This window comes from Lagopus leucura, unplaced genomic scaffold (genome assembly GCF_019238085.1).
Source record: "Lagopus leucura isolate 7727_CA_CO unplaced genomic scaffold, USGS_WTPT01 Super-Scaffold_100040, whole genome shotgun sequence".
NCBI classification, from domain to species: domain Eukaryota; kingdom Metazoa; phylum Chordata; class Aves; order Galliformes; family Phasianidae; genus Lagopus; species Lagopus leucura.
This window is the reverse complement of record NW_024962289.1, coordinates 3,228,352-3,244,835: the sequence shown is the minus strand read 5'-3', so window position 1 is coordinate 3,244,835 and position 16,484 is coordinate 3,228,352. Positions and strand designations below refer to the sequence as shown.

The following is a 16,484-nucleotide window of genomic DNA, read 5'->3' as shown; positions in this document are numbered from 1 at the left end:
ATTATTTGCACTATTTGTAAGAAGGAGGGCCAAACACATTCCCAGTTTCAGAGATGTTTCAAGGCTTTGTTGCTACAAAAAGCTCAGTATGGTCACGCAGTGCTGCAACAGCACAACACACAAAACCTGCAGTCCCAGAAACATAAGGATTTGGGGAACCTCTGGCCCCCAAGAGAGGGAAATGGAACACAGATTCTATATTTTCCTGATGAGAAACCAGGGTTTCACAGAGAATTAGTAAACACACTCATGAGTCCCACCTGTTTTCTATTTAGAGGAAAAAAAGCAATTAATGTGACTTTTTAAACAACTGTTAATAGAAGAAACTCATGAAACCGAGATTTCTAATGGAAAGTGTCTTTACTCAGATGATGCAGAGGATCACAACACGACAGCAGCACCTCGCACAGTTTCTCCCAGCTGTGCAAACCATTTTCTAACGACCTGAAGATGAACAAAGACACATTCTAGTCGTTCCTCATCCCTCCAGAGCACGGATGCACGGCAAGCATGAGAAGGACATCCCATCTCCCACCAGTCAGAACAGAGCTCCCAAGCAGCATTTACGCTGTGCAGTTCCTAGAAAGGAACCCCTCACTCTGAGCAGCATGCAGAGGCATAAAGGGAAAAATACCAGCCCAGGAAGAAGATGATTTCAGCATATCATTTATTAGCAAGTAAAAGGACGTTTACCTTCTCAGTGGTTAAGTACAACACAACCCAAAGATAAACCATATGGCTCAAGTCTTTGTGCAAGGGAGACAACTGGCAGGGCTCCAAGGCTCTAATTGAACTATTACCATATTGTAAGAAAGGAAGAAGTCAGAAAGACTGGAGGATCTGCTCTCCTAGGGACAGCTGATGTCAGGCAGGCAATTCAGGCCATAACAAAGCATATTTATCAGGAGAGCAATTCCACCATTTGGATACTGGCTCAGTTTAAAGAAAAAAAAGTGCTCTTCTATTTCAATATTGCACTTAATTTGATCCTACATTCAACTCATGAAACCTTCAAAATCCCAATCGTTTGTAGCAAACAATACGCTTCCAGTTTAATTGCTGGCTCAAGGTTTTCCATTTAGTTAATAACTAAAGAAGCAAAGGAGGAATGTTCAAATGAAATCCAGCAACAAATAAAAGATTACCATTAAAAAAAGGGTCATTAGAACAGAACCGCTGAAAAGTGCAGAAGATCCAAGTACAAAATGGTTTTGTACTACATACAATTTCCCATCTTTTCTTTCAAAGGCAGCCTTCATAAAAACATCCCAAGTGTTACACATTTCACACACACCCGGGTTATGCAGTAAGACAAAACACAACAGTGAGCTCGTGAGCAGACAGAATCTGTCAGAGCCGCTGTACAAACCTTTGCAGTGCTGGCTTGTTGACTGTGGGGCAAAGGGAACATACGAAGACTAAAGGAAATCAGACACAATCTTACACAAAAATGAGTGAGATGGGCCCCTGTGGATCTTGCTCTTACCGTTCTGCTCGTCCAGCTCATTCCCAATTTCCTGTCCCATTTGCTTTTGCCGGGATATGATTGAAGAAAGAGCATCAAGGCCGGCGTCTTGCTCTGCACCAAAAAATACATCAAGTTACATGAGGCAAATTGCCAGTGTGCCACATTGTGTGCAGTAAGAGATGCAGAAGCAAAGAGAAAGATCTAGTCTGTGCCTGAAGAGTTAAAACAAACTCAGAAAAGGACATCAACACAACAGGAAAATGAATCCTTATGGCAACAGTACTCCTAAAACAATGTGAATGATGGGTAATTAATTTGTCTGCTCTGGCTGGGACACAAGCTGATGGTCCCAAAAAAACCCAAGAATTCAACCTCCAGCTGTTCCTCAATCGTAAATGCAGGAGATTCCTGGCGCACACACAGATCCCTGATTAGCCTTTTTACATTTTCCAAGAAACTTTGAACATGAATACAAGGCAAACAGGTGATGCAAGCACCAAAGAATTCAAATAGATTTTTAAAGCTGCAAGAGGACACGGAGCGCATGGAAGGCAGCCTGCAAGGAGGGGACACCAGCTCTGCAGGCACTCCTCTAGAAAGGCACATGCTGTCTCTGCTACATGCAGGCCCTGCACACCCTCAGCAAGCACCAAACACACACAGCTCTTCTACTTTGTGACACACTCAGCTTCAATAAAACGTGGGCAAAAGGCAATCCCTGAATTACTTGCACCTGACCGTGAGGAAGCCCCGCAAGGTTACCTGGTCACAAATAAGGTATGCTAACTTTCAGCAGTTTCTCCTCCCCTGCCACGGGAAAAATTACTTGTTTCAATCAGCGTGGAGATTATTTGGAAAAGCTGCTTTGAGAAGATGTTCCCAGCAAGGAATACTGCAAGCACAACACTGCTCCTGCTCAGACAGAAGTCACCGCCAGCTACTTGGACTGACAGCCCCAGCTAACAGGGCTTCAGCACAGGCTATTGCACTGACTTTCTCATGAGGACTCATGCCTATAGCACACTGACAGACTCTTCTACCTTCTATGATCCTCCGCTGCTGCTGCCTGATGTCATCGAAGCCAAGCCCCCTGGTTTCCTCAGACTCCTCCAGGAGCCACGGGTTGGTCACTCCTCGTTTGACACCTCCTGCCATTAGGCTAGATCTGAAAATAAGTTCAGGAAACAAGTTTCAAGTTTTAGACATCAAATTCACTCTAATTTGTGCATGCAAGGTTGGCTGGCAGAGATGGACCTGTCTTTATTTGTCACGTTCCACACAGTTCTCTGCAAATGTTGAAGAAATGAGCCAGAAAGAATCCAGTTTTCCCCAGTAACATTTTGCAAGGTCCATCCCACTGCCTAAAAGCAGAGAAGTGGGGAGAAGATTACCTCACATTGAACAATTAAGCTACCCATGAAACAAACACCATACTTTTGATGCTATATTCAGCATTCAGACCTGTTACAAAGAAAAAGAAAGGTTTGTGTAAATACATACACATGGCATTGCTCTGTGATCGAGACACAGAACACACAGCCCCACTCCTGCATGCCTTGTTTGTGGAAGCAGCCACACACACATTTTGCAAGGAAGAGCCATCAAGTTACAGGTTTCCTTTGACAGGAATTATGACCTGAGGCTGCTCACACAGCAGACACTGCACAGTTTTCAACAGGCAGCAAGTTTGCAATGTCCAGGGAACATAAATTCCAGTTATAAAGTGAAATGCCACTGCAGTATCTTATCTCAATACCAGATTTCTGGTTTCCTCCTTTCAGCTCTTCATTGGTTTCTGGTATAGGTATGACGTGACAGCCTGCAGGACATTCAGGCCCCAAGCTGCAAATCTGCCCTGGGGTCGGAGACACTGAGGAGATGGGTCTTCAACTGCAGCTCGGCTGCAGGAGTTTCTCATTTCCACTTGCCTTCTTCAGCTCTATCTTTTGTCCCCGTTTTATCTTTGCCCTCTTTTTCCCCAAACAACTTTCACAAATAAAATGAGAACCAGGAGCATTTTTGGTACCTCTCAAAAACTCCCTACAATGTTTTATTAAGCCAAGACCTATTTTTTAATTGACTCCAGGTCCCTCCACTCCAACATAACCTGAAATGCTCTTCAGCACTAACATAAGCCCAATATTTCGGGTAATGATGCAATTGAATCAATGCAAGCAGTTCTACAACAGGACAACCGAGGATTTAGAGCAAAGGTACTGAAGCAAAGGGCTGAACTTGAGATTGGTGAGGAGCTGCGGTGTGCTGGAGACATCTCCTGGCCATGCAATGAACCAGCAGTGCTGGGAAGGATTCCTTTCCACCACGTGAACTTTGGGCTGCCCTGAATCAGACACATCTTGCACAGAGCACTGCACGTTCTATGAAGCAGATGGGGCAGTTCTACAGTTCAGCTCTTTGCACCTCCATGAAAATCTCCATGTATTCATCAAGCTGGTGGATCTACTTTAATTAAATAAAGCCCTGCAATGCTGTTTTACACATTAACAAGACTTCTTCATTGCTTGGGAGGTTGAGATCCCCTCTTGTATTCCCCAGGCTCACACCAAGCTCACAGCGTACAAGGAGCACGATGCACCTGAAGACAAAGATCATTACAGCAGCTCAATTAGCAAGCACTCAAAACCCAGTGCTTAACAACACCTGACCAAACTACTCGTATAAAGCAAAAGGAACATAAAGCTCCTTTCTTGCCAGGAAGAACACCACTATTTCTGCCTGCTAAAAAAGCCAAGGCAAGCAAATGTAACATAATTTGCACTGTTCCCCCTCTCCCCTGATAATCTGCCCTATTCTTGTAGGCTGGGTCATGACAACAGGTCCCCTCGTTACAATAATCTTTTTGACATGTTTGGTAACTGCCTTCCCACACAGCACAGCCCGACTTCCTCCTTCCTCTGATCTTACCACGTTTCGCTTTGGCGGTGTGAAGATTAAAGCTTATCCAATTAGCCACCCACGGCCTCCGCCAAGTTAATCACGTAAATCTTTCAAACCATCACAGAGCAGTGGAGTGTGTGGATAGCTTTTGATTATGGGAGCAGATTTAACTAATTACGAGGCTTAGCGATGTGCCCAAGTATAAAAGATGATGGGGTTTAAAATCGGGGAGCTATGTCCTTGCCTAACAAGGGAGGGCTTATCTTTCTGAAGGCATTGTTTCCCTGGTAATTCTCATAAAACTTCCCCAGTAACTTAGATTAGTCACCCAACGCTTACTTGAGACCAAGGCCACACATCGAGGCTTACGGCTTTAGGAGAGCGATCAGCAAGACTGCGTTTGGAACAAAACCTGGGTCATATGACAATTAGTTGCATGAGCACTCGAACGTCCCCTTAACGATACGGTTATACAGTAGGTCCTTTGAAGTGCTCACAGCACCTCAGCTTAGCTCCACAGGTCAACCTCTGTGGCGATGGCCAAAACCAGGGCATTCTCTCACTTACGGTTTAATTGCTCACAGAGGTGGGCGGTGGATTTGGGGAAGCTCTGTGCTAGTAAATGAAACAAGAATTGTTTTAACATATAAAAGCTGTCTCTTGCCCCAGAATGGGAGAAATATGAGAGATGTAACATTTGAGTATCCACAGCCCACCTGTACTCCTCAGGAATGAGAGAATTATCACTGTAATTGGTCAGGACTCAGCTCATGCCAAAATCCCACAGTAACGATGCTGGCATAGAACAACCTTGGGCAGGAAACTTCAGGTTGTCTGAGCAAACCTACGAGGCTAAACATAAAGCATGCAGCTCAGCTTCAGTCACTGACCTCCTTTTGACACTCTTCTCTCCAGGTTAACAAACATTAAGCACTAATAAGAGGCATGCAGGCACAACCCGAGGCATGTGCCTAAAGCTGTGGGCTTTGACTTACTTTACTGCTGTTTGCTGTTCCTAACAGATCCAAATGCATACACCTTCCCCAGAACCACGGCCCTGACCTCAGTGAGCTCGTTAGAAAATGCTCTCCGAGAAGGAAGATGTGACCTGCCCTTGAGCACAGAGCCCTACAGTTGGTGCTAGGACACAAGCATGGGGCTCTCGGTAGACAACTTCCTTTTTCCATCTCTTCGAGAAGCCTGATTCATAGATCTCTGCACACTAAGACTCGTCACATCTGAAGGCAGAAGACCACAGCTGCAGCAAACAATAATTCCAACAGCAGGAAGGAGTTCTAAAGGCATCTGAACAACATATTTTTAATCCTAATTTCCCAAAGGGCATTTACTCCTCCATAAACAATAGCAAGATTCACAAAAACAATTAAATACCTGATGGCTCACTGACTAAAGTCAGGCAGGCTTCTGATGCCTACTTGCCATTAGGTAAAAGTCTGTGGGCGGAACCGGGCCGAGGCGGCCTACGTGACGCCCTGCCGGCACCAGCTCTGCTTGGGCTGTGCGCTGCGCTGGGCGAAGCAGCATCGCACCTGTGCCGTGTGCAAGGAGAACATCGAGGCCGTCCGGTACGCGGTGCAGGCGGAGGAGGATTTCCTCGCGTGCCCCATCCCGCAGCCTGCAGGGCGCTCCGAGGACGAGCACGAGGAGGAGCAGGGCTCTGCAGAGCCGCAGCTCGAGGCTCCCGAGCACAGCTTCCCAGACGAGACCTGGGCGGACTTCTTCCGAGGAGATCCGGGGGACCTCGAACCGCTGCTCCGGTGGATCCAGCAGGAGCTCGAGGACATCATCGGAGATGAGTGGTGGACAGTGGCTGCGGCGCGGGCTGATATCATGCACCTGCTGTGCCTGTTCGGGCTCAGCGAGGACACCCTGAGCCTGAACTTGGAGTCGTACCTGGAACACCACGCAGGTCGTGTGTTCGTGGCGGGGCTCATCGACACCGTTACGGCCCTGTATGGCCCAGAGCTCCGCCGGCAGCAGGACAACCAGGCTGCCCATGAAACAGGAGGGCAGGACGGCCCCGCGGCCACCCCCAGCCCCGCCACCTCCCCGCAGGAGCCTCCTGCCCCCGGCCCGAGCCGCTCCACCAGCCCTGCAAGCCCCGGCGCCGAGCGGCTCCCTGGCGTCCCTCACGGGGGGCCCGAGCCCCGACCCGCCGCCCCCGTGTCCCCGCAGGAGCCGCAGGAGCAGCCGGGGCAGGCGGCGGCAGCGGCCCCCTCCGCCCAGGGCACGGACCACCAGCCTGGGGGGCCCCGACGCCCCCCGAGGAGGAGGGCCAGCAGCTGCCCCCCGGATTTGCCCCCGTCCCCCAAGAGGCGGCGCTAGGCCGGCACCCACTGCGGTGCTGAGCACGGCTCGCGGCTTGGGAGGCCATCAGTGATCTTGGTATAATTTTAGAGACAATTAAACAACAAAAAATTATTCTTATTCCTGTTCTCAGTACCATACATTTGTCAGAAAGGGATTTTAATAAAAAAAGTACTAACACACATTACGAAAAAGAACCCAGGCCCTTCTGAACGTTCCCTACGTGGCAATCACACATGGTGCTTCATGTCTCACAGCTATCTCAAGTTTTCTGGATAACTCAGCACAAAGTGCACACAGTGCATTGATGCAGGGTGAGCTGCACCCACTCCTACACGCTGACTACTGGGGGAGACAGGAGGAACAATACAGCAGTTTCTGCTTCATTTAAGTCTTCCTTTTAACATCCTGCACAGATGTCTTTCCTAGGCAAACGGAGGGGAGAAGATACTGGAATTGCCAATTATAGAACATTTAAGTAACCCTAAACAGGCGGAGTCACGTAAACAGCATAATCTTTCCCCTGGAAAATTCCAGTTGCATCTTAATTAAGGCCGACAACGCCGGAAGGTAAACTAATGTTATACCAAAGTAATGTAGTGTCCTGCCCTGTGTTCCAGCCCAAGTTGTCAGTTAGGATAAATACCAAGAGCATTAAGGCCACTGTACTTCACAATCAGAAATAGCTTTGCAGCAGTTTTCAAAGGATGTAAAACTCAGTGAATGGTGACCAAATATAAACGAAGATTAATTCTAGCGAAACCTTCACAATTACAGGCCGTGGGGACAATAAATATGTGATCAGTGGTGCAAGAAGGTTAATGAAAGGAATGACTGCTGGAAAGGAAAAGACTTCTGAAAATGTGTGCTGTCACATCAGAGGTGGATTAGATACAGAAAACCAATACAAAAGCAGAGAAAAGTGTCACTGCTAGAAATTAATCAAACAACGTGCGCTGATTTTTCTAATGTGGCGGGTAAAGCTGACTTTGAGACTCCAGACACACTGAAGAGTGGCCTTTCCAACCTACTAAACCCACAGCAGGTTGCTCCACAAGTCTAACAGCTTCAGAGCAACTCAGTGCTATAAACAGCAGCTTAACCCCACCAGGCAGCGCTGTCTTCTGGCCCCAGGAACAGCAGTTTGGTGAGGGAGGCACCCACCTCCTCTGCACACCCTGCATGCAGCCAGTTCCAAGTAAGGAAGGTCGAAGCAGGCACTGGCTGCACCTCTGTGCCTTGGAGAGCAAGAGCTGCAAGGGAGAGCATGGAAGGGGTGTGAGTTCACCAGCCAGCGAGGAGTTGGCAGGGTTTTGTCCCTTTTTCATTAAAGAGAACTATTAAACTTTAAGCCTTGCAACACAAGAAAACAAGCACTGTCTCTGATGTTATCTTCTGCTGGAAATTACTGGTTTCTCTGATCATTCCTAATGGAGCATGAAATTATCATGGGATTTTGATACTTTCTTCCTGTCAGCCTCAGTACCCCATGCGAGGGCAGCTGTAGGTCCAGCCTTGGCCCTCTGCCACAGCACGGATGGGCTCCTCTCACTCCAGGCCAGTTTTCAGGCAGCCACACTCACTCACATACCGGTCAGAGCAGGCCCCGGCTTCCTGGCATCACCAGGCCCTACAAAGCAGTGCCTAGCTGCTATTTTAAGGCTCCAGTTGACTCAGCATTGGACATTAAAGCTATCACTGACGTACCAGGCAGCTTGGCACCACACTGCAGGGGAAGTCAAGGCCACAAAACCAGGAGCGGATGAGACTGAAGCCTACAGTTTCACCCCTGTAGCAGGTGTCAGCCACGCAAAGCTGACAAACTGTAACATCTCAGCTGGGCAGAACACAGTGTGGAAGGCAGCCCCTGCACCCCATTACTGACTGTGCATGTACACATTCTTCTACAGCAACACGCAAGAGAAACAAAATAACAGATCAGGGAAATTGAGCAATTCCTACGCCTGCTCCGGAGTGCAAACAGCTAGAGAAACGTCTTCCTTGCAGTTTAAGTCACGCATAGTGCTCACCTTGGCAGCCCAATTTTCACCCTAGAACAGCATCATAGCATCTCTGCTTTTTTCAGAAGGACAGGGCTAAAAAGCAACAAAGGCTCTGGGCCCAAACAGCTGTGTTTCAGGAGCAGCTCCCTAAGAAGTACGTGTTGTAAAAAGTAATGCTCAGAAACGGCGCTGCCATTTACAGGCTATGCTCAACTAGTTTAATTGATGATGGGAATACAGCAAGTGCTGCAAACGCAGACTGCAGCTCTGCTTCTGTCCTGCACTGCCCTGAAGGACAGGACATGACCTGAATTCACAAAGGAAAACTTAGGGAGGTAAGTGCAGCTCTCTGAGCTGAAATCTAGCCAAAACAGCAGCACACAAGGCATCACACATGGTGTCAGCACAATGGCAAGCCAGGCTTTTTTTGTTTTAATAGAGGCATTTAATTTTTTTTTCATGAATGCCAGCTTGAGGCTAATAGTGATCAAAGCACATGAGGCAGCGAGTCAGAAGGATGCTTCTGAAGTTGTCCCTGACACACACCACAGTTCTGATGTACCAGAGCCCTAACATTGCGTCAAGATAGCAGGTCTGGCACCCAGCAGCCTGCAAAGGAAGAAGGAAATGACAACTGCATTTGGTTGCCCTTAGCCCAGCCACCAGCTAAGGAACCAGGATTATTAATTGCCACCACTTTTCTCCTCCTCTTCCACCAGCAGGTAATTCAGCTGGCAAATTAAACACATTTCAGAGAAAAAAAGGAGCCTCAGAGAAAAATCAGTTTGTGCCGATGGGGAGGCAGAGAACAGCTGAGGTGAACAAAGACCAGCTGCAGGCTGAACCCAGGATACACCTCTTGACCAGTGGGATGGCACTGAAAACATAGGACAGAAAGAGGAACAGGAGGAGGGAGGCCAGGTGATGCTAATTGAAGCGTGACAGGATATGGAACTGTAACAACCCCACAGGCATCCCCCTGCTATGCTGCTCAGCAAGCATTTCTTGGTATTTCAGTGAGGTGCATAAGCTCTTAAGACGTACAGTAGCTGCAAGCAGCTTCTTATACACAGGCTGCAGCTCCCAGGGACTCAGCAGTAAAGCTGTGGGCAGCAAATACCCTGCAGCCTGCCTTAAAAGATGCCTTATGGACAGCTCTAAGGACATATCAAGTCTGTGCCTAAAATGGCATGTTGTAGCACACACAGCACTGCAAGGCTCCCACCTATGCTGACGTGTTGGATGCCAGCAGTTACCTTGGGCAAGAGGCCCAGATCTCACTCTTCAAGGGAAAGCTCTCCCTTTCTTCCTGATCAGACAGAGATGGCCAGGGATGGATTATTTCTAGGAACACATTAAGGACGACAACTATCAGCCACGATGGAGCTCACACGAGGTATGAAAATAACTCAGACTGCCCTTCCCACTCAAAGACAAGCTCTTTGATATTCAGAAGTTTAAGCCCCATCCTGACAGCTTTCCTTCCAACAATTCACCATAGCCCACAGGCTGTGGCACCCATCAGGCCAGCTCTGTGACTGGCTCTGCCAAATCACGGGCAGCTATCATCTCCAAGCAACTCTCCACTCCCTTGTTCCCCCAGCTCTGGAAAACATTAATGACATTCTCATCAAAATCAAGTACATGATTTCCAAGCAAATCAAAGCACACTTAGATACAGGTAAATTAATTCCATGGATGCATTTAACATCAACTTCAGACAACCCCAAAGCACAAGCCACACCGCTCATGAAGACAGCAGCATCATACCTGATCACATCTGGTTCTGCGCCCTCGTTCTTGTAAGATGCCTGAAGTTGTTTCTGTCGTGTGAGAAGGTCATCCACCAAGTTCTGCCTCCTGTCTCCCTCCAGCTGGGTGCTAATCGACTCAGTTAAGGAGCACATTTCAAAGCATGGAAAATCTTAAAAGTTGAGTATAAAATCAAACCTGCTATACATTTTTAAAATAAATCCTGATCAAGAAAATAACAAGAGCAACTGGAGCTGTAAGAAAAGGCTGTAGCACCTAACAGAAGGATGGGCCACATCCCTCGATGACACCTACTTTCCTTCAGAACACTTCTCCAACGATCACACATTTCCAAGACTAAGATTCATGCAGTGACTGCAGTGACCTCCTGCTCATCCTCTGAATGCAATCAGCAAAACCGAGAGGCTCTTTACTGCCAAGTTAGCATAGGCATTACAAATTTGACCTGCACCATAATTCTCCTGTCAGTTACTACTCAGAAGTGCTCTGCAGCAGATGGGCTCTGTAACACCGGCAGCTCAGGGAAAGGTTTGCCCTATCCTGTTGTGATTGAACCTGGGCAGGCTCCAAAAGAGCAGAGCTCTGAGGTTCAGCAGGGTGCAGCACATCTCATCTGCCAGGAGCTGAGCCTCATACACCACTCAGCTGAGCAGCTCCCCACTAAGTCATCAGCAAAACACCAACAGTTTCCTTCAAGCAGTTGTTTCCATTTGCAGTTCATCAATGGGACACCCTGAGAGCCACGGGACGGAAAGAAAACAATTTGTTCAGTAAGTCTGAAACAGAAGATGCCCAAAGCTCTGCAGTTCTGACAGGTGACACACTTGTTTTAATTCATCTCAGAGACATTCCAAAGGAATGCTACCTGTCTTCCAAGCACTGCTGCACAGATGGTGCAACAGCCATGCTGGTTTCTGTATGTTATCTGCCACAGCAGCAGCATTCATTCGCCCTGAAGCACTCCCTTGACATGAAAGTTTTACCCAGGGCCACAGCTCAGCATTCAGAGGCCTCACGCTGTGAAAGGATTTCTTCTACACTAAGCTTGAAATTAAACATCCATCCATTCAACCACCAGACACACCTCTGGGGGCATGGACGTGCTTCCAAATCCCTACACCTCACCATGCAACAAGAAGAGCAAATCCAAGCCAGGCCATGGGGCAACGCTCCTATAAAAGAAGCCTGGGATTCATAAGATATATTTCAAGGCATATCAACAATGTTTTGCAGATGCTTTGCTCCTTGTGCACACTGGGGCTGGCACTTCCCTGCCCACAGCCCAAACATGGCTTCACCCCTCCAGGACTAAAGTCAGCCAACAACACAGCCAAGAGAAAATAACAGCAGAGGGGGTTTTCTGCTAGGCGGGTGAACATGGCTCATGAGAGAGCTGTGCCATCAGCAGCTGCATGTGATGATTCAGAGCAACTGAGCCAGCCCTGTGCCCACTGCACCAGAGGTGCCCAGGCTCTCAATCCTTTCCACAATACAGCTGCAATAAAAATATTACCCACCATTAACTGACAAAATTCTAGCGAAAAAAAAACCTTCCCAAAATTGAACAAGAAAAAAAGAGCCTCCTTGCAATTACAGCACGTTTTCAGACCCTCTCCTACACCAGGGCAAAAGCAATGAGATGCTGTTGTGCAGATACATCTGGTGCGTTGACACAGCCCGGAGCAGGGAGTCCTTCAGCTGATCAATCTTCTCTTTGAGATTCTGCAGTGACGACCTGATGATCACATTGAGCTGCAGGAAAAGAAAGAGATTCTTTGTCTGAACTGTATTTGCATCACAGCATTAAATGCTATTGCATGCAGGTAACAATGCATTTACTTTCAGCTGTACGGGTGGGAAGGATCCTATACTGAACCAGCCCACCCCAAAGCCCCAAAGAGAACACCACAGTTAATCATTTTACATGCTTACAACACGAGATAAGTACAACTAGTTTCACAAACACTGTTCTAATGCATTGATGCTGTTTAATATGGAGAGCTCTCTTTCAAGTCTTTCTAAACAGATTCCTTTATATGGGCAAAGTATTTCAGCACATTTTAATATTTTCCAGCTCATTTTCCAGTCCTTTCCTCTGATCTCCAACACAAATAAAGGCGCCAGCTCCCGCTGCCACTGGGTTTCTTTCCCAGCTCCCACGAGGGAGGGAAGCTGACTACAGGTTCAGACATTCCCTCCGCTGAGTTCTTCCAGACTTTGAGGATCCCACAGGCATTCAGCTTCCCCCAGTGCCACCTCTCAGCACCATCTGTGACACCTGCCCATCTCCCTGCCCATGGCTCGGGTGCATCTGTTCCTACTAGAAATGCCGTTAAGCTGTTTGCATTTTTCCCTGCTCTGAGCAAGCTGAGATTTCTGGGAACCCTCCTCCTTTTTCCTCCACTCCATCCCAAATTAAACCAGCATTGTCTTAGGCAATGCCTACAGAGAAAGGCATCAGCACAGCAACCGAGCAGCTCGAGCAAAAGCCCCAGACTCCATCAGAGCACTCAGTGGCTCAGGCTGGCTGGGATCTGCTCTCCACCACCTCCAAACAGAGACAAAATGCACAGCCACACTGGTGCAGTTTGAGAGCGCACAACCAGACAGCTACAAAACCCACACTCAAACATAGCCAAGCACTAATGCAGCATTCCCAAAGCCACAATGGGGCATGAGAGATTTCAGGAAATTCAGTGTGCAGCATACCCTTTAGCTCTGCAGTATGGTAATGAAACATCTTTCCATTTCACATCTTCATTTCCTGCACTCATATGCAGTCTGAGAATGCTGCACTTAATGAGCACAACAAAGGAACAAAGGTATATGCGTCCAAGAATGCCATCCAGCACACAGATTGCTGCTACTCTGGCCAGAAATTGTGCTACAAACAGAATCACAGAATGGCCAGGGTTGGAAGGGACCTCAAGGATCACGAAGCTCCAACCCCCCTGCTACACGCAGGGCCACCAACCTCCACATTTCACAGCAGCCCAGGCTGCCCAGGGCCCCATCCAACCTGCCAGTGAACACCTCCAGGGATGGACGGGGCATCACAGCCTCTCTGGGCAGACTGGTTCCACCTCCATTAAGAGAAGAAAAAAAAAAAAAGACAAAAAAAAAAAAGAAAGAAAGAAAGGAAGTTTTAAGATCAGCTCAATTGAGCAGAGGTCACAGATCGTAAGAGCTGCCTTGGAATCATTCCATGCAGGTTTCTCTTCCCCTTTTCAAATCTTATGCTTGAAGTTTACTTAGCAATTATCAATGGGGCTTTTTTTAGCCATGCTAATGGCAAAACAGGATGAAAATAAGAGCTTGGTCACGTTCTCCCTGCCAGGCAAATGCTGCACACACTTTCACACTGTAGAAGCACTCAGCTGTCATGGAATGCAGCACTGCTCAGCCGTGAATTTCTCAACATGCATTTCTGTTATGAAAACAACTCTTCATTGTGGGACACTTGTTTGCAGTTGAACCAAACACGGCCAAATATTCACCTTTAACTGCTAATGGATTAAGTGAAACTGCAATCAGAAAACACCGGGCATGGAAGGAATGATGTTGTGAAGAAATAAGCATAATGTTTCCACAACACAGAACCCGGAGGAGCTGCACTACCAGAAAGGCTTCAAGCAGCACCAATACAACTCGTGTGTGCTTTTTTTTGTTGTTGTTTTCCTGGAACATCGCAGACCCCAATGACTCAAACCAAAGAACTTTGTCCTCTATAAACACAGCACAATTAAGCAGCACTCTTACTGCCAGCCTCCTACTGCTCCAACACAGCAGTTTAAACACAGAAACGCCTTCCTTTTGAAAGCAGAGTTCAATCGCCACCGTCAGGCGCTGCAGCTGGAGAAAACACCCCGATCACTCCCAAAGCCTCTTCAATTCGTGCCAAATTCGAGTCCCTCGTCAGAAGCACCGATCGTTGCGCAAAGCCCACACAGCGTTCCTCAAAGCAACGCTTCAATGCTTCAAAGAAAGCATTTCCAAAACGCGACTCTGTGACTACAGCTGGCAGCACGGAGGCCATCTCGCGCCCTATTAGAGCTGCGCCGTAAAGAAGGGCCCCCAGGCCGAGCGGGGCCCCGCGCCGTACCTTGACCGAGCTCTCCCCGTTGCGCCGATGCCGGCTGCGCTCCTGGATCCGCTCGGCCACCTCCTGGGCCAGCTGGCAGGCGGCGTCGTACTGCGAGAGCCTGAGGGACGGGACGGGGAACGGCGTCAGCGCGGCGGGGCCCGGAACCGCCACCGGACGGAACGCGGAGCCTCGGCCCAAAATCCCGAGGCCGCTCCCAGCCCCCCACAGCCCAGCCCAGCCCCCGCCCCGGCCGGCCCTCACCAGGGGTCCGGAGCCATCACAGCCAACCGGAAGTGCAGCTACCTCCCGGAAGTGCCTCTACCGCCCGGAAGTGTCCGCGTCCCCTCTGTGTCACGTGATAACGGCGGCTGCCGAGGCTCAATCCCCGCCGTCGCGAGCGTCCCGTGCGAGGGGGCGGGGAAGTAAAAGTGCGTGCAGGCGTACAGCGCTCCGCTGCCGAAGTGCGCGACGAAGCGGTGAGCGCTTTGTGGTGTAAGATGCGCAGTGCACAGATACAGTGGCGCACTTCACTTGGGGCGCAGTGCAGAAGTGCAAAGGTACATAAGTGCACGGTGTGCGGTGCGGAGCTGCACAGCGGCCGGGTGCGATGTGGGGTACGGATGTGCGGGGCGCGCGGCACACAGCACAGAACTGCAGAGCTGCAGGTTACAGAGCTGCGTGCTGCGTTGTGCAGTGGGGTGTGTTGTAAATGCACAACGATCCATGAGGACAGAGATGCACAATATAGGGCACAGAGGTCCACAGCTGAAAGGGTGTAAGGGTGAGCAGGTGCACAGCTTAGAGGTGATGAGTGTGTGGCACACGGTGCAGTGTGCACAAAGCAAGGCTGTGGATGTACACAGGGACGTGGTGCAGAAGTGCACAGCACGGTGCACAGCACAGGCCTTTTGCAGCCCTGGCAGTAATGGGGCTGAATGCCATGTGCACAGCAGTGGTACCAACCCCCATCCCCTGTCCTTGGCTGGCTCTTCCAGGGGCGACATCCCCGTGGCATGGGATCCCTGTGGCTGGATGTTGGCAGCACGTGGGCATTGCTATTGCAGTGGTGTTACTATGGCTTTGGAACTAAAGGCACCGCAGCCCCAGGGTGCCCAATGCCAGGCATGGGGACAGCAGCGAGGAACAGCCAGGGCAGAGGAAGGGTGAGGATATCCCTGTGTGTCCAGGCTGTGAGACCCCAGGCCTTGGGGCACAGCAATGCGGAGGAGTGCGCAGTGACATAGGCCTGGGGGCGAGGCCATGTGCTTCTTCCCTATCTTCCAGTGGACAGAGATTTGCTGTCATTGAATTTTGCTCCAAAGAAATGTCCCCAGGAGCAGGCAGGGCGTGATGCTGGGAAGCCGTGATGCTGCCTTGTTGACACTGTCAATATTTGGGCTGCGGATGGCTCCTGAGGGCCCTGCAGTAAAACCAATGGCTCCAGAACTTACAGCAACCCTCTTCCAATGCACATGGGCACTGGGGCTCAGTGTCCCATTTGCCACCATCTTATGATGCATATCACTGCCGATAGGAGCAGGTGCCCTAAAAGTAGTGAAAGCATGATAGTGATGTTTTATTGGCCTCGTTATATGGGATTATTGCTGCATTTAGCCCAGTATGACACAACTTCCATCACAACCATGGACCCAGCAGGTCCTGCTATGGGTACCCTGACCCCCCCCCCATCCCAACCTGACACCCAGCACCAGGCTGACAGAGTCTGGGTGCAGGCAGCTGCATCAAACATTGATGCCCCAGCTGTGCAGCTCAGCCGGAGGCAGCACAGCACACTCACTACATATTTAATTTGTTTCTCCATTAAAAACTCGTGGAGCAGCAAAGCCATGTCGTGTGGTGCCCAACTCGCTCCCATCTCACATCCTGAGATTTCTGAAGGAAGAAGATTCTGTGCTTAAAAGAATCCTGC

General features: G+C 49.2%; 1 protein-coding gene across 4 annotated transcripts in view; it reads right to left on the bottom strand.

Annotated features, from left to right (window-relative positions):
* The window catches only part of STX8 (syntaxin 8), a 78,390-nt gene extending 63,498 nt beyond the window's left edge, over positions 1–14,892 (bottom strand). For all 4 annotated transcript variants that reach the window (XM_042883872.1, XM_042883871.1, XM_042883869.1 and 1 more), the window contains exons 1-6: positions 14,816–14,892; positions 14,573–14,672; positions 12,128–12,222; positions 10,468–10,578; positions 2,509–2,633; positions 1,487–1,579 (exon numbers count right to left, since the gene is read on the bottom strand). In XM_042883872.1, the coding sequence (XP_042739806.1) occupies positions 1,487–1,579; positions 2,509–2,633; positions 10,468–10,578; positions 12,128–12,222; positions 14,573–14,672; positions 14,816–14,832 (541 nt within the window). In that variant the 5' untranslated portion in view covers positions 14,833–14,892. The remainder of the gene's footprint in view (positions 1–1,486; positions 1,580–2,508; positions 2,634–10,467; positions 10,579–12,127; positions 12,223–14,572; positions 14,673–14,815) is intronic.
* Between the last annotated feature and the right edge of the window lie 1,592 nt (positions 14,893–16,484).